Source organism: Microcaecilia unicolor, chromosome 3 (genome assembly GCF_901765095.1).
Source record: "Microcaecilia unicolor chromosome 3, aMicUni1.1, whole genome shotgun sequence".
Classification (NCBI taxonomy): Eukaryota; Metazoa; Chordata; class Amphibia; order Gymnophiona; family Siphonopidae; genus Microcaecilia; species Microcaecilia unicolor.
In genome coordinates, this window is record NC_044033.1 from 64,628,117 (window position 1) to 64,652,823 (window position 24,707).

The 24,707-nt window shown below is 41.8% G+C and overlaps 2 protein-coding genes across 5 annotated transcripts in view; both read left to right on the forward strand.

Annotated features, from left to right (window-relative positions):
* EPRS (glutamyl-prolyl-tRNA synthetase) overlaps window positions 1-4,491 on the forward strand; it is a 216,568-nt gene extending 212,077 nt beyond the window's left edge. For all 4 annotated transcript variants that reach the window (XM_030196016.1, XM_030196017.1, XM_030196018.1 and 1 more), the window contains 2 exons: window positions 1,707-1,771; window positions 4,110-4,491. In XM_030196016.1, the coding sequence (XP_030051876.1) occupies window positions 1,707-1,771; window positions 4,110-4,260 (216 nt within the window). In that variant the 3' untranslated portion in view covers window positions 4,261-4,491. The remainder of the gene's footprint in view (window positions 1-1,706; window positions 1,772-4,109) is intronic.
* A 7,134-nt stretch (window positions 4,492-11,625) lies between these two features.
* LOC115464245 (zinc transporter 10-like) lies at window positions 11,626-17,925 on the forward strand. Its single transcript, XM_030194643.1, has 3 exons — window positions 11,626-11,647; window positions 14,919-15,155; window positions 17,301-17,925. The coding sequence occupies exons 1-3, from the start codon at window positions 11,641-11,643 to the stop codon at window positions 17,786-17,788; spliced, it is 732 nt and encodes a 243-aa protein (XP_030050503.1). The 5' UTR covers window positions 11,626-11,640; the 3' UTR covers window positions 17,789-17,925.
* Window positions 17,926-24,707: the final 6,782 nt, after the last annotated feature.

Sequence of the window (24,707 nt, forward strand, 5' to 3'; positions counted from 1 at the left end):
GCATGAGAATTTTTTCATTTTGTATGTAGTTTAAAAAAAAAAGTGACTTTAAATAGACGTGGAATTGCTTAAGTAGCTTCCCAGTGATTCCTATGCCCTGCAAATAAAATCCAGTTGAGATCTGTATAGTGTGTAAGGAGTTACTTTGATAGTGTAAACAGCATGACCTCAGGGGTTCCAGTTTTCTGAAATTTCTTAGAATGCAAGTGTTAGCGGGACTTGTGCTGAGATGTTGGAAGATCCTCTGATGTAGTTAGTTACTTTGCAACTGGCTAAATGAAGTGGGTGTCAGTCCTTAAAGGTTACACAGTGCAGGGTTGGTGTCACCCATGGTGGAGACAGTAAAGAATTGTTGGAATTGAAAAAAGCAGGGACAAGCAAGGGTTTGGGGAAGAGGGGAGGATCCTTGGTTGCGGGGAAGCCATTGGGAAAGACACAGATCATATAAATGTGGGATACAAATGTAACAATGATAATAGTAATATATATGATGCAGTATTCTAGAAGGGGAAGCTATTGATCTTGTATGTGCTGTGGTAGTGTAGAAGGAAGGAACATAGGGAGACTGACTAAGTCTTCTGGTCATTTTCTGATCTGTCATCAGTTTCTGGGTTAATACACACTGACCTGATTAATCAGGTTCACGAGTTTTCAATCTCTTGCAGACTTTGTGCTCCCTTGTGTTCAGTAAAGCTGCCTTATTGATTTTTTTTTTTTCAGCATGCTCAGAAATTTCTTGGAATGTCATGCATTGATTATGCAAAGGCTGTTGGCAGCTTGAATTTTCCTTCCATTCCATGGCAGGAACACTTTGTTGTACAGCTGTACACATCTTATTAAATCACTCTCACATGCAACATTCAGTAAGGAGACCCGTTTTCCCTTACAGTACAGCATACCTCAGGTGCAGCACAAGGCAAGAGACAAGACAGAGTTACCTAATTAGCCCAGATTCATGAACATCTGTCTAAGCGTGTCTAGATGCCAAAGTGTGTCTGTTTCATGCAGTGGTGTTACTGGTTCATGTCTTTGAAGCTCTGCCATAATGCTTGTTACCATGTTGGCATGAGTAGCGTAAAATTCCAATCTCAGCAGTAGATCTGATTACCATATACACTCAACACATTCAGCATGTTATTTTAAAACAGTATTTCTTGTCTATGGTAATGCAAAAAAAAAAAAGGAAACAGATTTTTTATATGTATATCGGTGTTTTCACAATCTAAATAAGAAACATTGAAATGTCTCTGTAAATGTTGACTGACTCTCACAAAGGGAAGGTAAAGTTGAGAAAACGTGTGCTTATAGCCAGGGATCAATGTGGAAAATCACAAACAAGATCAGAAACACAAACAGGATGTCATTATTTTTATGGTCTACAATGTAGAAGGCATTTTCAGCTGTTATTGGTGCTGTAAAATATAAGGGCTGGACTCCATAGGTCTGAGCAAATAGAAGGTTCACGGCCAAGAAGGTCTTGGAAAGTCAGCATAATGTTTTGCACAGATGCGTAGGCAGTTTTTGTGAGAACACAAGTTTAAAAAAAGCAACCTGAATTACAGCAGCATCAATTGTGTGTGTTCACACACTCCAATATACAGTAGAAAGAAATGATTGTAAGGGCTTAGTGATGCAGACTTTAAAAGTGTAATACTGAGAGTTTTTTTTTTTTTTTTGTAAACACTGAGTCATTTCTTGAATTCTAGATTGTGCAGATTCCCTTCTGTGGCGAGACTGACTGTGAGGACTGGATTAAGAAGGCCACAGCCAGGTAACTGCACAAAATGTTTGCTGTAGGAGAAAGTGATATAAAAGGGACACTTACACCCAGAAAAATAGGCCATGGAGTGTCTGTCAGTAACAATAGCATTGCATACCTATCTTTCTGCTTGCAGTTCCTTCCCTTCTCAATGCATAGCATTTAACATAAGTTCTCCTTGGGCCAAGAGCATGTAAATACTGCTCTCTAAAGTCTCCCTGAACCTGTTTGCAGAGAGCTGCTTTGCAGAGGCTATGGCATATCCAAAGTGATGCACAGTGTGGGAGGCATGCTTAATTCCATATCATTTTAGGGTTATTTTAAGAGGCATTTCCTGGGAGTTTATGCATGTATATGAGAGAGATTATCCAGCCTGCACAGAGGTGTTCCCAGGTGCAGGCTTGAGTATGGTTTGGACTTACGCATGTACTTTATAGCTGTGTTTTTTGAGCTATTTCTGGAGTTACCCCATAAACAGTCTGGTTTTGAGGATATCCGTAATGAATGTGCAAGAGAGAGATTTGTATGCAGTGGAGGTAATACTCACGAAAATCTCATTCCCTTACGGATATTCTGAAAACCAGACCTGGCTCTCCAGGAATGGCTTGTTTGTGCTTAAAATAAACCAGGAAATTTGTGTAAACGTACCCTACCGAAAGTGCATACATGCTTTTTCCCTTTGAAAATTAGTGTACCATGGGGCTCATTTTGAAAGCACTTAGCCTTCCAAAGTTCCATAGGTTTCTATGGAACTTTGAAAATATGCCTCCATATGTACCTCACATATTAGGCGGTCTGTTTTACATTGCTGTGTCAGTATATTCAGCTATGGTTTTGATAATTTAGAAAAGCATACTGTAGTTCACAGGAGCCCTATCTGTAACTTTAACAAAAAGAGGCTTTCTAAATTGTATTTTATTTCTAGTCATCTAGTTGTGTATTCCATAAACTGTTTCATTCAATCACTTTAAATCTGGCCCACGAGCAGGTTTAAGTGCATTAACCACTTAATGCACGTAAACCTGCTTGTGGGCTGGATTAAAAGTGATCTGCCCTTGGCTATCACAATTCAGGTTCTGTGGACCGGCTGAATGGGGTTTTTGTATCTTTTCTTGTGTTATTTTAGAGCAGCCAAATACCGTATTTTTCGGACTATAAGACGCACTTTTTCCCCCCAAAATTTGGGAGGAAAATGGGGGGTGCGTCTTATAGTCTGAAGGTAGCGTTTTTGGACCGCCGTCCCATACTTACACGATTCCATGTGCCCTGGTGGTCTAGTGACGTCGGGGCAGGAAAGAGCCCCCTCTTTCCTGCCCATCGCGCTGCTCTCCGTGCTCCTCAATGCTTTCTGATGGTCTCGGCGAGATTCAAAATGGCCGCCGAGAATCTCGGCGGCCATTTTGAATATCGCCGAGACTGTCAGAAAGCATTGAGGAGCACGGAGAGCAGCGCGATGGGCAGGAAAGAGGGGGCTCTTTCCTGCCCCGACGTCACTAGACCACCAGGGCACATGGAATCGTGTAAGTACGGGACGGAGGTCCAAAACTCGGACAAGACGCACCGGAGCACCTAGGTTTTAGAGGAGGGAAAAAGGAAAAAAATTTTTTCCTATTTCCCTCCTCTAAAACCTAGGTGCGTCTTATGGTCCGGTGCGTCTTATAGTCCGAAAAATACGGTAATTTTATCCCTAACCGCAGTGCACAGTGCAATCTACCAGAGGGCACCCAAGAGCAGTCTATTTTGCTTCAGTGCTGTCTTAGCTGTTCTCCCTGGCTGTCGGGAGATGAACTGAGCTGTTTTGCAGCTTATAACACTGCCAATGAGTTGATTAGTTTTAAAAAGATTGGATCGGGTTGATTTTTATTTCTAAAGATTCGAGGGCCATTTTTATTTAAGCGGAAGGATATTTCCTTAGTATTTTCACAGCTGAAGTGGTTTAGTCTCAGTTTTGAAGTTTAATCTACATCTGACGTTTATAGACAGATTTGAAAATAAAAGGTGCGGGCTTACTTTGTTTGGAAGATTTGACATTCTAATAGTGTGGTTTCTTCTGTGAGCCTGGTCTTGATTTTATATTCTTCTCCCCATCAGCCTTTTTCAAAACTTCTGTTGACACCATACCATGTCCAAGTGCCAGTAGAGTGGGCACACATGACAGCAGAAAATGAAATTATTTAAAAGTACATGGATCTGGCTTATTCTCTTACCAATATACCAACAATAGAAAGCAACATTAGCACACTGCTCCGCTGAATCCCATAAAGGTTTTGTTTTTATTTAAAAAAAAAAAAATCAAATGACTGTTTAAGGCTTTTAACCAACTAATGATCAACACACTCTTTTGTTGCAGAGACCAAGACCTGGAGCCTGGGGCCCCATCCATGGGAGCGAAGGGCCTCTGCATCCCCTTTAAACCTCTCCGTGAGTTGCAGTCTGGGGCACTCTGCGTCTGTGGCAAAAATCCAGCCAAGTTCTACACACTGTTTGGCCGTAGCTACTAGTGATGAAGCGAAATCTTCCTTTCCTCTGCGCCATTCTTAAACTATATATTTTTTAATATAATGACTGAAACTTTGACTAATGTTACCCATTTTGTGACCTTTTCAAATGGCACTTTCGAAATAAAAAGCAAGAGAACTAGTAAAATTCCAGTCTTGTGGTGACAACACATAGTAGCAGCACAGCAAAGACTCTTCTAAAGCAGCCTAACAATAAAATGTCCTATGAACTCACATGTTTCATGTTTTTTTGTTCTTGAGAGGTGACTGACTTTCTTTTAAGTATATTATGCCTAAAATATTTATAGTATACAGCTCTAAAAAGACATGGTGTATTATAAGTACCTGTAGTGATGATTGTGATGCAAACTGGGCATTCAAGCGGTCTAGACCCTTCCTCTTTTCTCTGCTATTCTCCCTCACTATTCTTGTATAGAACCATCAAGAATCCTCCTTTCTTCCTGACCATAATACTTCAGTCATTAACATTAAAAGAGCAGTGGCAGATAGTTAATTTTTACATCTGTTCTAGAAGTTGAAAGTGACCCAACGAAAGGAACCCCTTGAAAGTTAAGTCGAATAAAAAGCTTTGGCCTATGCAACTAGTACATTTTGGCTAGGATATTATACTGAGTGTAAGTATTACAGATCATCTCATCACCTCTTGTGCTGAGCCTAATTCATTATAATCATGTCCTTTTTCTATAACCGCTTAATCCAAAGATAATAGGATACCAGAGAATTAGTTTGGCAGATTTATAAAACATACAGCACTGCATATAGGACATGTGCACTGAAGCAAAGCAATCCCACCTTTTCAGAAAATCAGCTACATCCTCTGTCTAGAGGGGTGGTGAGGATGGGGTAGAGAACCTTATTCTTTCTCTCCTCCACTTGAAGAGACACCAAGAAACCGAAGACAGCTCAGGAGTGTGGGGAATGGTATTTAATATACCGCCTTTCTGTGGTTACAGTCAAAGTGGCTTACTGTACATGTTATATACAGGTACTTATTTTATACATGGGGCAGTCCGCCTACTTGGTACCTTGAGAAGGAATGGATTACTAATAAATGGACCTAAGGTAGAATTGGTCCCAAGAAATGCACAGGCAATCAATCCACAAGAGCCAGACTTGCACAAAATACGATCTGCTCTTGATTTTGTGTTGGCCTAAGGTAGACCTTAGTTACTATTTTTTGCCATCTCAGTGATGCAGATACTCAACATAGTTTACAAGGAAAAGAAAAAACAGTAACAACTACACAGAGCAAGAGACTACACAATCAGTGTCACACCCCAAAGACACTATCCAGCCAACACCCAGCCTGAAGAGAGAGGCAAATGTGTCGACCACATCCATACCTCAAAAACCTCACCCACCCTTGTCGCAAAATCTACATATCAGAACATTGGCAGTAAAACATTCATAGAATAAGTTCCACATTCAGTATCCAGTGTCCTCTTGACAATGGCTTTGCAGCTGTATTTATATTCTTAATCCTGATTTATAAGATTGTGTATGCTTTGGGGGGGGGGGGGGGGTTATGAATGTTTTATTATACCTCACCTAGATGTTTGGATAGGCAGGTTATAAATCTAATAAATAAATTTTATAGCGGTGACTGAAAGAAGGCATTAAAACACCTTATGGGCCCAGTGTCTCCCAAACTATTTGGTACATGTTACAAGTCATGTTAATTTTGACAAAAAATGGGGTCTTAACACAGAGGGTGCTATATATTTATAAGCTGTATGTGTAAAAAGAGTACTGTACTGTAAATTGGGCTTCTGATTTTAGGTTTTAACTGATAAACATAGATAAAACACCCTCTATGCAAAAAAATAAATAGGTGTCTTGGAAAAATACCTTTTTGGATTTTCCACACCTAATTTTGGGCTCTTTCTGGCTCAGCTACATGAATGGGTATATTTGATTAAACCGAAAAGGACACCTAGCATTGATACATATTTGAAAAAACACTGTAAAATAAACACCTACATTTACAATTTAGAAACCCCTTAGAAGGCATAAGTATAAATCCTTGGAATGTTTTCATTGAAAGTTTGCTTTGTTCAAGAAAATCAAATTGTTCTGGTGGTAGTATGTGGTGTTTAATTGCCTGGTGGTAATCTTTAAATTGACTTAGCTACTCTGTCACCTGCCAGTGAGCTTGAAACTATGATTTTCAGACCTCTGAAACTTTTAACAAAACAAATGCAGGAATACCCTTGGCCTCTGTCTGGTCTCCATCTTTTAATAAATTGACATGGGCATAAGTGGAAGAGACAGCAGCTGGTTTAACAGGCGGCAGCTTTGGCATTCAGGCTGTAAAATTGTGAAGGTGTTCAAAAATGTACAAAGACATCTTTGCAGGACAGAGCCAAGCACTGCTCAATCCTGTTTGTGTATTTCATTTTGCAGCAGGAAAACATGCACAAGGAAAGAAGCATCTCTGGGTATTTAGATCACTGATGTACCTTAGGAACTATTCAAGACCTTAGGAATAGGGTAAAAGAAATTAGTTGTGCACTTAAGATATATTCTGAGTTCAGATTAATTGGTGCACAGAGAATGATTTGAAACTTTTTATTAATATGTCTGATATGTTTTTACCATTTTTAATTCTGAAATTGTATTTTTTAATTTGAAAAATGGATTGTTGTGATGGCTGCTTTGGCGGATATTTTTAATTTTAATCACTTCAAGATAGGTTAAAAAGTTGTCAAAGATGGGCGGGGTAGGTTGCTTTTGACACTGAAACCTCACATTCAAGTCAGTTGCTGTTTCCTTTAATTGCACCTTTGAATGGTTTTATTATTTTACTGCATCATAAATTGTGAGCTTCAATCATGATACATACAAACTGGTGAAGTATAAAAAGGGACCTGTGGGGCTGAAGTTGCTAAAGCCTCAGAATCTTCTTCTAGGACTCAGATTAGTTGGAGGAAAGTGCAGAGATGGGACGCTACACAGGGAGAAGTAGTCGGCTGATCTTAATGTGTGTTATAAGCGCTGTTCTTTTTGTGGTGGAGTTGGCAGTAGGCTACATTGGGAACTCCCTCTCCTTGGCTTCCGATGCCTTTGGTGTTTTATCCCACTTGATATCGATGATTATAGGTTTAGTTGGAGTCCGTTTTAGCCGAGTCCAGTGGCACAGGAGGAACACGTACGGCTTCCCCAGGGCCGATGTGGTAGGAGCATTTGGCAATTCTGTGTTTGCCACAGCACTAATGTTCAGCATCTTGATAGAGGCTATTAAGAGGTTCATTGGACCGCAGATTACGGAAAATGCTCTACTTGTGCTTATTGTTGGAATTGTAGGTTTAGCAATCAACATTCTAAATTATCTACTTTTTCTGGACTGCTGTATGTGTAAACCACGCACTGTCGACGAAGAGTGTGAGACAGGTAAATATTTTCATGAACTGAATACTGTAGAATTGAGAATATTGACTTTTGATTTTTTTTTTCAGTTGTGCGAAATTAATCATTTAAGTTGCATTTTTCTCTTAGGAGGCCCTTTACTAAAAATGAGTGCATGTTATCCGCAGTAGGGCCCATAGGAGTAAAAAAGGTTTGTGGCAAATAACATGTGGTAATCTTTAGTAAAAGACCCACTTTTAGTGCCACTTAAAAAATATCTGAAGTGTGACAGATCTTGTATTAGCTCTTTTTAGCCTACAAGTTTTGAGCCCCTACGGCAGAACCTATCCTAGTAACTGCACTGCTAGTTAGATTTTCAGGATATATATAATGAATACGAATGAAATTTCCATCTATTGGGTTGCCAATATATGCTATCTCAAGCATAAACGTAGCCATATTCTAAAACTTATTGGTGTTGAGATCACCAAGACAGGTTTTCGGAAGCTACACCCTAAAGTGCAACGCAAAGTAGCCCCAGGAAAAGCATCGCTATGCTGTCTGCCTCAGGTGTACATGTATGTTAATGGTGTGTTGGAATTCTTCATGGACAAAAGTTGCCATACATGTCAAATTGTATTTGTCACTGATTTTTTTAAAATGGCAGTGTGTGCCACCTCCTTGTGTGGTGCAAAGCAACCTGTAGTTCTGCATTTTGCCAGAATGCAAATCCTAATTGCAGGCATCAAGGGGTTAAAATGCAAAAACATGAACAGCTCAGCTGCTGTACCCTTGACCCCAGTATTGCCATCCAGGTGAAATGTTCAGTTTGTGGAGAACTAATGCTGAAGTGCTTTGACAATGTCCTAGTCAAACCTTTTTAGCTGCTAATATATGTTTGTACTCATAAAGCCTACAGTGTACTTTCAAGCTCTACAGTATAATGTAGTCTTCCTACCAATCTGTAAACCTGTGTTTTCATAAGATGTTAATGTGTGTGTTTTTGGAAAACCATGGTTCTGTGGTGGTTGCCATTCTTTGAGGTCTCATTCTTCACAGTTATGTAAGGAATATTAAAAAGTGGAGGATGGGGGCATCTGGCTAAAAATGTAAGTGAAAGTCCCTCCCCCTCCCCTGTTGTGGGAAAGGAAAGAGTTTAGGGTTTACTGGGTTTAATATATCACCTTTCCTTAAAATAACAGCAAGGCAGTGTACAAATCAAATACAGAGAAAATAGAAAGGAACACCATTGTAAAACAGGAAAGCAGATTAGCCATTTAACCAAAGGAAGGCACATACATTGGAGCAACAATCAGCAAGGGAAAGTGACTAGGGTAAAGGCAATGGGCTTTTCTGTGGTTACAATCAGTGGTTTATATATATACTTATTTTATACCTGGGGCAATAGAGAGTTAAGTGACTTGCCCAGAATCACAAGGAGCTGCAGTGGGAATTGAACCCAGTTCATCAGGATCAAAGCCTGCTGCACTCACTACTAGGCTACTCCTCCACTCATTAACCCTAAAAAACGTTCTTGGGGGGGGGGGGGGGGTCATGGCACACCATTGTGATTGGGGTCAAATGGAGATAAGACAAATGTTTTGGCATTTTCGCTTGACATTAGCTAACATGCGTTTGTTTGAGACGCGGTTTCTTAACCCTTTATGATAGCATCTAAGTGTGTTTATTTATTGGTCTGTTTGAGAGAGTCGATCTCCATTTGACCCTTGATGCAGGCACATGGGTGCCGAAACACATCCCATGTGTGTGTGTGTTTGTTTGTTTCTTTTTTTTTTTTGCTGTGTTGTGTTTGCATTTCTGAACCCTCTCTTTTTGCTACTTCATTTACACTTAACTCAGGTTCACAAGGGCTCATGCACTTATTTATTTCTGTGAGTGAGGTATACAGCGGAAACTGTGCACATACATGAAAAATCTGTTATATACACTGTTTACATCATCGAAGCATTTTCTTTTAATGCAGCTAGAAGTACATTAACAGGTAACATAACTTTTGGTTGTCACAGAAGATGCAATTTTCCTCTCCTCTGGGTGTAGCTGGTAAAATCCTTGTGAAATTGATCTGTAGATCAGTGGTTCTCAACGCAGTCCTCAGGACCCACCGAGCCAGTCAGGTATTCAGGATATTCATAATGAATATGAATGAGAGATTTGCAGGTAGAGCATGAAAATTTATCTCATGCACATTCATAGTGGATTTCCTGAAAATCTGACCCTGAGGACTGGTTTGAGAACCCCTGCTCTAAAGTATGTCCAGTGCATTAAACTATGCTAAAATGTGTTATTAATGTTCATCATCCTACAAAACAGGGCATTAAATGCCTGATATCCTAATGATATTAAACCTGCTGTTTACTGCAGATCATGCCTAGGTATTATGATGGCTGCTAACATAAGGTTTTGTCCCTACACTCCTGGACTTTAAAAAAAACCCCACTTCCCCACCCCAATTATTTTCTCCCTTCTCCCAGATTGAGGGGAAGGCTTTTCCTGGTAAACCCAACCCCCCCTCCAAAAAAAACCCCCCACACCATCGATCTGAATTTGCAACAATAAAAATACACATAGACAAGCTGTACAAAGAACACTATGGCATCATGCAACAACGTTGTGCAAAGCCAAAGTACAAACTGGATCATAGCATCCATTTTACTTTGCCATTAAGTGTGTGCTTATCTGCAATAGTAGGAAGTACAGTATTCAGGGATCAATATACTAAAGTCTGTTAAGGGTAATGTAGCATTAATAGGCACTAATATAGTTAAAGTATTAATGAACTGTATTGCATGTAAATGCATGAAGTTACACATAACATCAACTACACCTCTGTAAATTTAATTATGTTGCCACGTGTAGGCCAGATTGCATCCCCTTTCAGTGGTGGGGGCAGATCCATCTTGGCCGACTTAGAAACTTTTTGACACAATGTAGTTTTGAGTTTTTCCATAACCTTATTTCAGTATTAATCTGCTTCGTGTTAACATGGAGTAAAACTGAATGTGTGCATTAGAGCTGCTATAGCCTTAGCATTCATATTGATCATTATACTGTACTTCATATTAGATAATGACACACTTGACAGTATAATCGATGCACTTTGGTTTTACATGCCTTTGCTGCATGATGCCATGTTCTTCGTACATCTTATCTATGAGTAAGTTGTGCATCTTTGAACTTGCATTGTTACTTGAAGAATGAGACCACTAGAGACAAAGTACCTGCATGTATAATATATGTAAACTGTAGTTGTACCACAGGTGATAAATCCAGGGATGGGGCTGGGATAGAGACAGATTTTGTCCCCATGTCATTCTCTACCCCTTACCCCCTTAAATCACCCTTGTAAATGGGTTCTTATCTAGTGAGATACTCCACACACAGGGGCATAATCAAAAGGGACGCCCAAGTTTTGCTGAGGACATCCTCGCAAAATGTTCCGGTGGAGGGTCGGGGAAACCCGTATTATCGAAACAAGATGGATGTCCATCTTTCATTTCGATAATACGGTCGGGGATGCCCAAATTTTGACATTTAGGTCGTCCTTAGAGATGGTCATCCCTAGACTTGGTCGTTTCTGATTTTCAGCGATAATGGAAACCAAGGACGCCCATCTCAGAAACAACCAAATGCAAGCCCTTTGGTCATGGGAGGAGCCAGCATTCATAGTGCACTGGTCCCCCTGACATGCCAGGACACCCAACCGGGCACCCTAGGGGGCACTGCAGTGGACTTCATAAATTGCTCCCAGGTACATAGCTCCCTTACCTTGTATGCTGAGCCCCCCAAAGGTGTGTGCATATGGTTTGTATTAGAGATTTCACTACAGAATGACTTGTGTATTTTTAATGCTGGTTTTGAGAAAATTGGTTTCTTTGGTTTGTAGAATTCATACACAACACAATTTTTTATTTGGCTACAGGTGATCCTGTGAGCACCCAGGATGAGTCTGATGAGCAAGGAAAACAGACTGATGCCAAGAAAGCAGCTGCCCTGAACATGAGAGGTACCGTACTGTGCAATAGATAAGAGAGAGGTTGGCCCCAGTGGGCATGTTTATCCTGCATTGAGGGCAACTGCTCCATGTGGTACAGATACTGATGCAGAGGCCAGTGCAGTGCTAGAACAGTCAGAGGGGAAAGCCCTCTTTACAGTGATTTCTCCCAGAACAGTCTGTGGCTCAGTGTTTCTGTTTCTGTGCACATCTGTTCATTTGCTACAAGAATGGATTGTCTCGTGGGACATACAAGGGATGAACGAAATGAGAAAGATCTGTTTCCTCTGGTAAAGTGACAGGGAGTTATTGTACTGCAACATGAGAAAAACAAGGCAGGTCAGAATTCAATTTTAAATTAAATCAGAAAAGATCAAAAAAGTAAAGATCATGACACCAACATTTTAATTTATTTATTTTTATTGGGATTGAACAACTACCTTTATGCAGAGATTCACCAAAGGCGATGTAATTACATGACCTGTTCTGCAGGTTCTCAAGTCATTATTGTTTTTATAGCACCATCTGATGGTTCAGACAGTAAATTACAGCACACACTGTCCCTGGTACATTAAGCTTACAGTCAAATACACACAGCCCAGAACCACATACAAAGCATATTGCAGAATAGGAGAGAGCTCTTTGAGTTAAAATGGTGGGGCCAGCTGCAGGTAAGGAAAACTCTGGAGAATGTATATAAGCAAGCAGTCATACATAGGAACAATAGACAAATACTAATTTGAGAAGAACTGGTCATAAGATATAAATCCCAGATCTAGGACAGTGGGTGGAGCCTAACTGAGGACAGAGAATCAGCAGGAAAATCTTTGCCCTATAGATAATCTCTATAGGAAATGTATAGGCAGTGGAATGGGTGGCCCACTGGTATCATGGCCCCACCAATGTTCAAAACAACATCACTAGATAGAGAGCTTAGGGGTAGTGCCATAGATTTTTTTTTTTGCCCCATCCAAACAAAAAGGTGTTCCGCTGCCCATGGAGCCAGGAGAGGGAGTGAAAGGGTTTGGGAGAGCAGGCAGGTAGGCATACAATCAGCAATATAACAGTGGTATTTGTATTCATTAAACCAAACTAAACTCAAAACTTAGTACAAAACCCAGAACAGCTGAGAAACATTTTGAAACCCCTTATCTGCAGATTGTCCCAGCTGAGTGGAAGGCTTAAGGGAGAATCAACAAATATAAAATAGTGTGAAGCGCAAACCCCAAAGGCAGATTTCACTCATGGGGTTTCCTGGAATAATCAAAGCAAAATTATGCGAGTAGTTTTGCTTTGCTTATTGCTTTATAAATTTCTGGCTACCATAGATATTTTTAGATAAAAATATGTGACTTAGAATTATACCTGCCCAACCTCTTGCTGCCCAGTTTCCCTATATGTCTATAGACATTACCTAACTGGATACCCAGTCAGACCTGATTTACTTACACATTTAGGGAAAGGGAAATGGGACTTGATATACTGCCTTTCTGAAGTTTTTTTTTTTTTTTTGCAACTACATTCAAAGCGGTTTTCATATATTCAGGTACTTATCTTGTACCAGGGGCAATGGAGGCTTAAGTGATTTGCCCAGAGTCACAAGGAGCTGCAGTGGGAAACGAACTCAGTTCCCCAGGATCGAAGTCCACTGCACTAACCACTAGGCTACTCCTCCACTCCATTAGGCCCGATGTTCATCTGGCAGTGATCAGCACTTTGATGATTGCTACTAGTGTTATAGCTGGAAATTCAATGCTGGGCCATGTGTGGGCTCTGGCATTGAATTTCTGGGTATACAGAGCTGGCAAAAAAAGAAAATAGCCAATTAAGTGTGATATTTGGCATTTAACCAGCTGTGAAGAACAGCATAAAGATAGGACTGTTTTATGTGGTTATCTTATCTGGTTAAGTGCTGGAAATTGGCACTTAACCAGCTGCTGACTCTGTCCCCAGACTGCCCTCAAAATACCTGATTTTGTTTTGGGCACTAACCGGCCATTTTCAATGGCACTATCTTGCTGAAACTTTTAAACTACAAAGAGTTATGCATTAGGGGTCAGTACAGTGGCACATATAATCTCCATATGACCACAGAAGCAGGCTTTCAAGTGGTCAGAGCAGTGGTTCCAAAAATGTGGTCTTAAGACCCTGGGGGTCCTTCTTGGGCTACATGGGGATCATTTCTTTTAGGTGTTGCCAGCTTTGTCCTGAAATATTCTCCACCTACCTGTCATTGAGGAGTATTTGGGAGCCATGTCTGGAAGAAGAGCAGCCCTGGGCCCTTGATCAGACTAGAGCAGGGAGTGATAGTTGTCCCCGCTTAGCAGCAAGGAAGGTAGTAGTTGCCTTTACCACAGATCAATAGCAACACTGCCAACAGGTGTGGGAAGCAGTGTTTTTTTCCACTGGTCAAAGCCAGAGCAGTGACTCTACAATACTGATTAAAGCAAGAGTTGCAGCCTTGTTGAGATCACCCGCATTAGGAACCAAATTGTGTCCCTGAAGGAGAAGAATAGAGCAGAAGAAGGAGAAAGAAAGGGCTGAGGGTGAGAGGGGAAGAAAAGGAAGAAGACAGGAGAGGCAAAGAAGAAGAAAAGAAAATAGGAAGAGGGGAGAAACAATATGGCAGTGAATAAGGACTGAGAGGAAAGGGTGGAGTACCTCATTGTCATCTGGTACACATGATAATCACTGTGTAGGTAGTGAGAGGTGGATCTGAGACTGAGACACCTAAGCACAGCAGGTCTATAGTGGTCTTGAATATTTTTACCTTACTGATGACACCTTCCTGCACATAAAGAACACCATTACCCATACAATAAATTTTACTACTCTCACCTATACCAGAATGCAGTCTCTGAATGGAGAAATCCAAACAGTCCCTGGTTTGTTGATGAACCCAGAAAAGGGAGGGTGCTGAACAGGGTTCTGCTACAGGAGTCATGGAAAGGATTTGGTGTCACTGAGTTAGTGCATTGAAGTACAAGTCAAGAATGGCCTTGGGATCCTCTTTCAGATCCCTTTAGCCAGGTGACCTGTCACCTTGGGGTGACTGCATATATAATTTTGACATACTAAACTGCAAAGGCTACTGAGAGAGTGCTAGGATGAAAAGTGTATTTTTCTGGTCATAGCTTCCAGATGTCTTAATTCAGATCACAGAGTTTTGATCTGGGGGGGGGGGGGGGGGGGGGGTCACCTGATGGTGGATTTTGACATGAAGGTAACTTGTCCCCAAGGAGTGAAAATGTAGACTAAGCAAGTGTTTCCTTTCTTTATATAGGTGTGCTTCTGCTTGTCATGGGAGATGCTTTGGGATCAGTAGTTGTGGTGATTACTGCAACGATCTTCTACATGAAGCCTCTGGAGGGCACCGAGTGTAACTGGCAGTGCTATATCGATCCAACCCTGACTGTTCTCATGGTCATCATTGTTTTACTCTCGGCCTTCCCTATAATGAAAGAGTCGGCCAGAGTTTTGCTGCAGATGGTTCCGAAAAACGTCAACGTGGAAGAGATGGGTAAGATAATTGTTTGTCCTTTCCTAGTCTCTTAATAATTTTTGCTTTGAGGATTAGCTTGCATGCCAGGGTTGATTTATTTCTGGAAGGATTTCTGTGGATTGTGTATGCATAATGGCTTTGTGCTTTCTGGGGTGGTAAATTTGGGCTCACGAGTGTACCTAAACAACGTGTTTTAAATCTCTCTGGATTACTGAAAGCCTGCATTTAGAGACTATTAAAGTCAGCAGGTTTGAAGCATTTCTGTCGCTTATTTCTAGGCAGAAGAAAAGTGGGAACAGTTATATTCTTACTGTTTAGAAATAGCTGTGTTGTAGAGAAAAAAGGAAGAGACCTAGTTATATTAAAAAGTTTGGATCATTACTCCTGAGAAAAAAATGCTTTATCAAAATCTATAAGGCATCCAAATGGGTGCAAGAAACACCCAAAATACCAAGGGCAACAAGTTCCCCTCTACCTACAAATAAGGCATCTTTTAGGGCCTGGCTAATCAAAATCTTTTCCCATTGAGCCAGCATTAGTGGTCTGAATGGCCCAGAATATAGTTCTGCCACTTCTTTGCAACTCTAGAGCAGGGGTTCAATTCCAGTCCTCTCTTCCAGAGAGCCTGCAGTGAAGAGGAAAGGAGAGATGAGCCTGTAACATTTTGTTTATTAAAACGTGTATACCGTCATATTGACTAAAAAGACATTCAAGGCAATTTACAATATAAGAAGTTTAAAACAACATATATCCACTACATAATGATCCTATGACAATCATATTCAAACTATGATATACACATTCAAAACAGACCTTAACCATGCTCTGGAACCATCCAAGGACACTTTCTCCACCATTGAGAACAGACTCTCTGCTCCTTAATCCACAGTGTCTAGGAGGGGAAGGTGGTGATCTTGAAGCAGATACTACAAAGAACAGACACAACATGGGGGCGAGAGCACCTTGATTGGCATTTCTACTCACAGGTTTCATACCTAAGCCAATTCAGCCCCTTTTAATTTCTGGCAGATCAGGCCAGAACAACATTCCAAATGCTTATCTTCTGAGCCCCAAGGAAGCAGAGCAGAGCCAGTGGTATAAATCAGTTTTGGCTCCTTTGTCGAAATAGAGCAGAGCAGACAGTGGGAGCTTCCAACTTCCCAATGAAGCAGCACAGAGCCAGAAGTACAGGTTTGATTTTTACATGATTCCCCCACACAATGGAGGGGGTCATGAATAGAATGAACAAGGTCAAAGAGACTAGGAGTTAATGCCTGTCAGGTCCACTGCTTCTTTTAGTGTTAGGTGTGTCAGCTTCTGGGCATCACTGGGCTTCTTTGGGCGATCACTGTTGGGAAGTGAAAGAATCAGAAAATGGAGGAAGGGAAGAGAGTGACTGAGTGAATGTGGGGAGGCAAAAGTGAGGGGATTGAATGTGCTGATGGTTGCATGGGGGAGAGAAGGGAGGGAGGGAGTGAAGGGATTGAAAGGGCTGTTAGTTGTGTAGTGGAGAAGAGGGAGAGAGTGAGGGGTGGGGTGGGGCAGGGAAGAGTTTGGATGCAGCCTAAACTTAGCCAGTTAGCAGCAATTTTCAGTCCTAATTTTAGGCATCAAGTTAACTGGACACCAATCTGAATATCAGCTGATGTCCAGTTAAAATCTGCTTGATGGCAGATAACTCGATATTTAGTGCTGGAAGCCAAACATGCCCAAGCATTGAATATACAGGATTCATTCAGCCAGTGGCTGTGAGTAGCTTACAAATCACTTATTGCTGTGGGCTGAATATTGGTTTATCCCATTAACATCTGTATAAATAAATTTGAGATACACATTATAGCCTTGGTCTTCACTTCCAGTCCTTGACAGCTGCCAGCAGGTCAGGTTTTCAGGATAAACCCTAATGAATATGCAGGAGAGAGATTTGCATGACTGGTACTTCCATTGCCCTCATGCATATTCATTAAGGGTATCCTGAAATCCTGACCTATTGGCGATCCTTGAGGACTGGGAGTGAAGACCAAAGCACTATAGAAGTTTTTTTTTTAAATAAAATTTTAAATAATAATGGACACTTAAAAAAAACAATATTAGTAACTTTTGAAGTACATTTCTTTGAAAGCATGGTGCTCATCTCCCATTGAATGGTTTTATGTGTTTCAGGTACGAAGCTTGCCAAAGTGTCAGGGGTTGGTAGCGTCCACGAGATGCATGTCTGGGAACTCGCAAGTGGCAGGAATATAGCCACACTCCATGTCAAATGTCAGGATGCCACTGATTACAAAGTGGCCACTCACAAAATGCGGCAAGTGCTCCATGATTCCGGAATTCACTCGGTGACCATCCAGCCTGAATTCACTGACCAACACGATAGCTCCTTGGCTTGCAACTCACCCTGTATCTCCCAGAAGTGTGATTCCAAGCTCTGCTGCAGTCAGAAGCTTGCAGCCATGGCACAAGTTAGCATAAGTGTGGAAAAGAATGGGGACACTGTTCAGAAACTGTCTAAAACTGATGCATTAAGCGGGAGTGACGAATTTGAAATCTCCATTGAACCCTGCTGGGGAAAGAAGATGGAGAAGACAGAGGGAAATAGTAAAGACTCTCAGAAAACAGGTGAAATTTTGAACTCAAAAAGCACACGGTTTTAAGCTGCTAAGCTTTCCTCTGGAACTCTAGCATAGAACAAGGTAATGTGGTTAAAAAGCCATGACTGATTCGTCAGCCACTGATGACAATTTTGTAAGGAAGTGTGCTGGGCAGGAACTGCCAACCAGAGCCGTTGTTGAAGTCCTGAAGATGTGGTATCTTTGGGAGCTTAACAGTTATGTAATACATTTCTGTTGATAGTGTAATGCTCACAATGTTTTACGAAGAGTATCATTTTTCGCAGGGAGTAGGCACTTTTACAGGAAGCAGACTTATTTTTCACTCAAGTGCACCGAGACCTCATTGTTATTGCTGCTGCATATTACAGTGATTCATTAATGGTTTGGGGAGCATTCGTTCAACTTGGCCTAGTAGTGTGACTTTCACACTTGAACCCTCTAAAAAATTGGTGCTCCACTGAGAAGTCCATGAAGTCAGTAACCCGTAACTTGTATTCCTGAAGTGGTTTAAGAGTTCTCAGGCCCAGATCCAGCGGTTGTGTTTTCTGAACTGAACTTTGCTGTGTCACCAAAAATGTCATAACACAGAGGAAACTTTCCAAGAAAGTTTCTTGTCTCTAACATTCCCTGGACTGCCTCAGAGTTTTAGGAGCTAAAACTGAATTTTGCTCTCCTGTCATCTGGAACTTCTGCAGTCCTGTATGTAACTGTAATATAGTGTGTGATACTTTGTGTGTGTGATTGAAGTTTGACAGTAATATTTTGATTTAACAGACTATGAGCGGCAGAGCCTAGAAATAATAGTAGGCTCCTTCCATCTACATTGAATACATTGTCTTTGCTTTCCACTCTGTTGTACATTTATCCAGTTTTAGCTAATAATATTTTACTGATGGAATGATCATTGTCATCTGTCAAATAGCCTTAACAGAGCTTTAACTCACATTGAACAAATAAGCAGACACTTGCCACAGTGGTAGAACTCTGCACCTTCATGATATTTAGCAGATTCAGTGCCAGATAGGGTTTTCCAATGAATGGAATTGAGCTGCAAGAGTAGCCCCACTCACGAATGTCAGAACAGGAAATGGAGTGATTTGGTGAAGATTGTGAGCTGGCGGAGGCTCGTTTCTACACTACACAGGTCCGGGCACTAATACCAATTGCTAAGCAGTGTGCCTTTGGGTTGGACTTTCCCTTTGTTTGATACATTCCAAACCGATCCAGTTTGCAGACGTTGACATGAGCCAATGGAGGAGGCAGGGCTCTTTAGCAATCGAGTTCCAGACTCTACTTTTCCCTCTTGTTGTTGCCATCTCTCTTGTTATTTAATGTTTGCTCACAGGACCCAAGGACTTGAATGATCACAGGCAACACATCCACATTGCTTTTTGCTGCTGTCTCTCACCAGCCATGCCTCACAAGTCTTCCACCTATCTGTCCTCCGATTCCGGCTTAGGACACAACTGAAGCAGGCCATAGAGGCTCACTTACTAAAAAAAAAAAAAAAACAACTTTGTTATGTTATGTTTTGTATTTTATTATTAGTGATGGGACATTTACAAGTACTATTGAGGGTCTGTCCTTCCAATATTGTGATTTCTGTAGAATATGGTGCTTAGATTTTATAGGTTGAAGATGAGCCATTCCTGTAGTACAATAGCCTTTATGATATAGATCAACATAGCACTGTTACATTGATTGTGGATTCTAACCGAAAACCCACAATGAACTTACCTCCATGAAGTGTGATCACGTGAATGTGAACACTGAAGTAAAGTGGCCAGATGACAGTTTGAGCTTTCAAGATGTTGGGTAAGGTGTGGAGTTGCTGAATCTTCTTGATGTAAATTAAACTGACTTAAAATTGAGGTCCTACTTAAAGTGCTGAATCCACATTTTCCACACAGTTACAATTTAAAGAGGCATTCCATGAGATGAGCTTAGGTAGGAGGAGAATTTCAAAAGTAGATGTCTTAATTTACCGTTGATCAATCACCCATATAACAAACAGGTGCAAATACTCAGGTGGCCTTTAGCATGTGCACTTTCCATTAGCTAACATTTGAAAGAGAAGCCACCCAGGTCATTTGTCTTTGAAGGTTTATTTAATAACAAGCTAGCTGTGAGTCAGCGCTGGAGGAGACAATGGGAAGTGGGCCCAAGGAGCATGACTCTCATTCCAAGACTGGTCTTTGCTGCTTATTTGCCTGGGTGGCTGCTAGGCTCTTCTTTTTTTTCTTTATAATAAGCTATATTTTAATTGTACTCTGGATCCTGTTTTTGTATTTCTCAATGCTTTTATTTTAATGGATGTATACCTTTGTGTTCATTTAAGCTAATGTGCATAATATACGTTGAAATGAATTGAGCCTGTTTTTGTGTCACTCAGGGTTTAGCATTGTAGGATGTGGACCTATTTGAATTTCCACAACCTTGGTATTGTTGGTTGCTTGCAATTTCTTTGAACATTTCTGTTCTCCATTGCACAGATATAAACATTTGAATATTTTGCACATGGAATTTGGTCTCCTTGCACGATTAATTTCATAGAAGGTTTGAGAAATTAAATGTTTGTATTACAATATAGTGGTTTTCGTAGAAGTAAACTGCTATAATAATGTTCTTTCCTTGCTGGGATGTATGTATTATTTTTTTTATCTGTTAATTTTAACAGACACTATTAAACTTCTTATTTTGGTTTAAACTTACTGTGTGTATTTTCTCTTTACCAGCAGGACTGACATTTAGAAGCAACACAGTATAGGAAGTGAGCTAATGCTTGTGTAAGGGTTAATATTCATTAAAAGGATTAGTACTGTGGACAATTTCACCTGTGTAGTCCGGGCTCACTGGGGGGGGGGGGAGGTAGTCAGGGTTTACCAGCTCCAGGGGCACGTACAAGAATTTGTAAATTCAGCAAAGTGGGTCCAGTGGGCAGAGGGGGACAGAGCACCCCAAGAACTTTACTAGGTGGTCTGCCAAAAATGAAAACTCCGCTGATAAATGTCCAAGCAGTTGTGTGCTATTTTGATGAAATCCATAACTTCATAGTGCACACAAAAGAAGACACTTAAAATATTTAAGAAGTTGATATTCAGCGTAATTTAAGCTGTCCGGCCACCGATATTTAGCAGCACCTAAATGGGCAGTGCTGGGGCAGAGCAGGGAGCTATACAGGTACCAGTGATATTCACTGCCAGTGCCTGGTTAGGTATGTAGGCACTGAATATTGGCTGTTTTTATATAGCTTCCAGGTACTGCCATAGACCTGGATAAATGCCGGTATCCCAATATAGCCTGGCATTGAACATATGAGTATATTTTAGTTGGTGGCACTCTGCATTTAGAAACATGCTCACTGCCACCGACTGAATATTTGGGGATAAAAGAAAATGATTGGTCAGTAACTTAGTCATTTTACCATATTTTTTTCAAATTCCTTCTGAAGGTTCTGTAGTTAGAGCATTTCCTGGGTCTTGCTAGGCCATTTCCTCTTGGATTGCTTCTTCTCTTCTCCACAGATGGGTGCCACCTAGACGTCTTATCCCTTAAGCTTCCCCTAGAAATCTTACACAAGATACGATGAATACAACACAGAATCTCCCTGGTCCTTCTGTTAAGCAGCTGTGTCCATGCGATGGACTTTCTACTTGAAATGCATATGCAAAAAGATAGATACCACTGGATAAAGGCACTAGAGGAAAAATACTTCACATCCCCGATGACCAAAAAAAACAGCAAAGAAAACAGCAAAAAAAAAAAAATTTCTCCTTACTTGTGCTCAGGATGCATCAAGGTTCAATACCTTGCAACACATTTTGGACTTCTTAAGATGTCAAGTGGGATGCACGCTCTAGATCTAATCAGCTTCTCATGGCACACACTCCAATATTTACATCTTTTCTCTTTGTAGAACCTAGTACCTTCAGACTTCCTTTGCTTTCTCTGTTACCCACCACTGGAGCATCCCCCCCAGGCCTCCCATAGGTCTGTATTCCTCCCTGATCCTCTTTACTGGTTTGGCCAAGCAGGGCTAAGAAACTTCTCTCTCTCTCTCTCTCTCTCTCTCTCTCTTTCCCCCTCCCTCCCCCTCCCTCCCCCTCCTCTCTTTCTGCACAAAGCAGTGAGCTGTGAAAAGAGACAGTTCCCTTCTGCTTCTCATGAGCCTGGGACCCCAAAGGGCTCTCTCAGGTTTCCTCCATTACCTCCTATTCTCAAAGCACAGGGCATTTTAGAGTTCCTTCCAAACACAAGATGGGAACTCCTGCTGTTGGGGACAGATATACAGGTCCATCCTCCATTTAAGTATCTCAGACACACCTCACAAGCTGGGAACAATCTCCAGAATTTTCCTCGTTTGAAAAAAATGTAGAATGACAATTTGGGAGCCTTGTTATGTGCGTATTAACGGCTGGCTACATTACTCCTTTACATTGTTTTAATCTGTTTTTTTTTTTTTTTTACTGTATTTCTTAAATATTTGTTATGAGTTTTGTTTACCACTCTGAGCTTGAATTGAAGTAGCAGTATATAAACATAGCTTGCAATAGTTTTATGAGGTAGTTACTAATTTGTGGTACAACATTGTATTTTATAGCAGCTTAATTTTACTATGAGCAGATTAGTAACTCCCACAGTAAATGAATAATACAACTTATGATCAACCTCACAAGTTAGGAGCAACAGGCTACTGATGCATTGCCCAGTACTGCCAGTGGGAATGTAGTGAATAAAAGGCCTATTTTTCTCTACTTTGTACCATTAGAATTTCTAGTATAATATGAGTTGGCATCACATTCCTTGCTGTATATGTGCTGCGTAATAGTACAGCTTTGTGCTGCCTCAGTTTGCCCTTGCTGACCCTTCTTCAATTATTGTCAGCTGGAAATGTATATGCTGCTTCCTAGTGTACTAGGTAGGCACCAGTCAGACCACCTCTCCCTTCTTTTGGCCTTCTGACATTTTTAATGATGAAAAAGGTCCCTGAGTGCAGGCCTCAGTTGCTAGGAAGTGGTTCTGCTCCATTTAGCTGAGAAGATTTTGATTGTGAAACAGCACTTAAAGGTGCTTTGGCCTAGTTGAGGATGCAGCAGTAGGAAATCCTTAGATAAAATTAATCTGCAGGGGGTGAGCAGGCCCCAAACACTTCTCTTGTGCTCAGTTCTTAAGGAAAGATGATTGAGGAGGTGTTGTAATGCATCAGACTCAAGGAGTCTCCTCTTCCTAGACAGTGTTCTTACCCCTCTTTGATAGAATAATGTATTGAATCCCCAGCCTTAGATTTTGGAATGAAAGTGGTACTCTCACAAGTGGTAGAGACCCCCCTCCCCAAGTCCAAGAAATCACTCAACTGGAAACAAATATTGGTAGTTCCAACTGTGCCTGCTTATTTACAGGAACATTGAAGATGGTAAAGTCCTTAGCCATAGGAATCCACTGGTGATAGCAAATGCTGGGATCACAACCCAGACAGCATTGTGGAGAATGAAGAAGTAGTTGTGTTTCCCCACATTCTGTCCCCACAGATAAAAAAAACTGAAACAAAAAAATCAGACATTGTGATAAAGGAAAAAAGCAGAAGAATAGCATTAATACATGTCGGTGCCAAGTGACTGTTATGCAATCAAGGAAATGTGGCAAAAAGATCTGGAAATTATCCCAACTGCATTGGGGCCACCCTGATTTTAAAAAATTTCCATATTGCCTGTGCATATTACACCTTATGAACTCTTGAAAGAAGCTCTCTGGAGCAATGCAAATGTTGAGATAAGGTTTAGCAGTGAATCTGAGAGACTGAGATCTCCAACATACCCAGGCACAGAGGTGAGATTCATTCCTGTCATGCAGTGGTGTTCCTAGGCTGGCTGACAACCGGGACGGATCGCCGATGCGCCCCCCCCCCCCGGGTGCATTTTTACCTGCTGGGGGGGGGGGGGGGGGGCCGTGCGCCTGTCGGCTCCGAGTCCGCTCGTTCCCTGCTGCTCCCTCTGCCCCGGAACAGGAAGTAACCTGTTCCGTGCAGAGGGAGCAGCAGGGAGGGAATGAGTGGTCTCGGCCAACAGGCGTGCTGCACCCCCCAGCGGCGTGCACCCGGGGCGGACCGCCCCCCCTTGGTACGCCACTGCTGTCATGGTATGTACCAGGGGCATAGCCAGACTTTGACGGGAGGAGGGTCCAGAGCCCGAGGTGAGGGGGCACATTTTAGCCCCCCCCCCAGCACCGCCGACCTCCCCGCCTGCCACCGCCGCCGCTGCAACCTTCTTGACCCTCCCCTTCCCGCCGCCAAGCCTCTCCTGCCGTGTACCTTTGCTGGCGGGGGACCCCAACCCCCGCCAGCCGAAGTCCTCTTCTCGGCTGCGCGGCATTGCTGACCCTCCCTGCCACCACTGCAACCCTCTTGAACCCCCCTTCCTGCCACCAATCCTCTCCTGCTGCGTACCTTTGCTGGTAGGGGACCCCAACCCCCACCAGTCCTCTTCTCGGCCGCATGGCATTGCCGAATGATCTGATCAAGTTTGAATCTGTTTCTGTGCTTGCGTCTGATGTCCTGCACGTACAGAAACTTGATCAGATCATTCAGCAAGCAATGCCGCGAAGAGGACTTCGGCTGGCGGGGGTTGGGGTCCCCCGCCAGCAAAGGTACGTGGCAGGAGAGGGTTGGCGGCGGGAAGGGGGGTTGAGTGGGTTGCGGCAGGGGAGTCCAGGGCCAAATCTACAGGGGCCCATGCCCCTGTGGCCCCATGATAGCTACGCCCCTGGTTTGTACAATATTAAATCCCCAAAAGAGCATGAAACATGTAGTTTGTTAACAGAGTGGCTAACCCAAACTGTGGGGAGATATGAAAAATCTCACAATTTAAACAAACAAGGCTTCAAAACTCAAAGAGCAATGGTCTGTCCAAACATGTCATTTTATCCCCAAAGGGGATCCCAGATATTATCATTGGCCCCACTAAAT